Source organism: Pygoscelis adeliae, unplaced genomic scaffold (assembly GCF_000699105.1).
Source record: "Pygoscelis adeliae isolate BGI_AS28 unplaced genomic scaffold, ASM69910v1 C9883945, whole genome shotgun sequence".
NCBI classification, from domain to species: domain Eukaryota; kingdom Metazoa; phylum Chordata; class Aves; order Sphenisciformes; family Spheniscidae; genus Pygoscelis; species Pygoscelis adeliae.
The window spans coordinates 1-206 of NW_008807761.1; the positions used below are offsets into that span (position 1 = coordinate 1).

Genomic DNA, 206 nt, shown 5'->3' on the forward strand with positions numbered 1-206 from the left:
GTCTATTTTGACAACCTGCAATCCGGGGAAGTCGCGCAGCTGCTCAACAGCATGGGCCACCACACGGTGGGCTTGCGCTTGCAACGGAAAGGGGACAAGTCTCCGCTGCCGGGACAGTCATGGTCACACGACGTGTTTGCGGCCAGCAGCCCAGAAGTCGTTCTGGTGAGTGATGGGGAAGAAGGGGGGGAGGAGGGGGAGGAAGC

At 61.2% G+C, this 206-nt stretch overlaps 1 protein-coding gene across 1 annotated transcript; it reads left to right on the forward strand.

The window, feature by feature from the left end:
• Window positions 1-6: 6 nt before the first annotated feature.
• Window positions 7-169, forward strand: LOC103925462 (neuroblast differentiation-associated protein AHNAK-like; the record flags this gene model as incomplete). The annotated part of the gene is made up of 1 exon (XM_009334562.1): window positions 7-169. A coding segment is annotated over one exon (163 nt), but the record flags the coding sequence as incomplete, so codon positions are not given.
• Window positions 170-206: the final 37 nt, after the last annotated feature.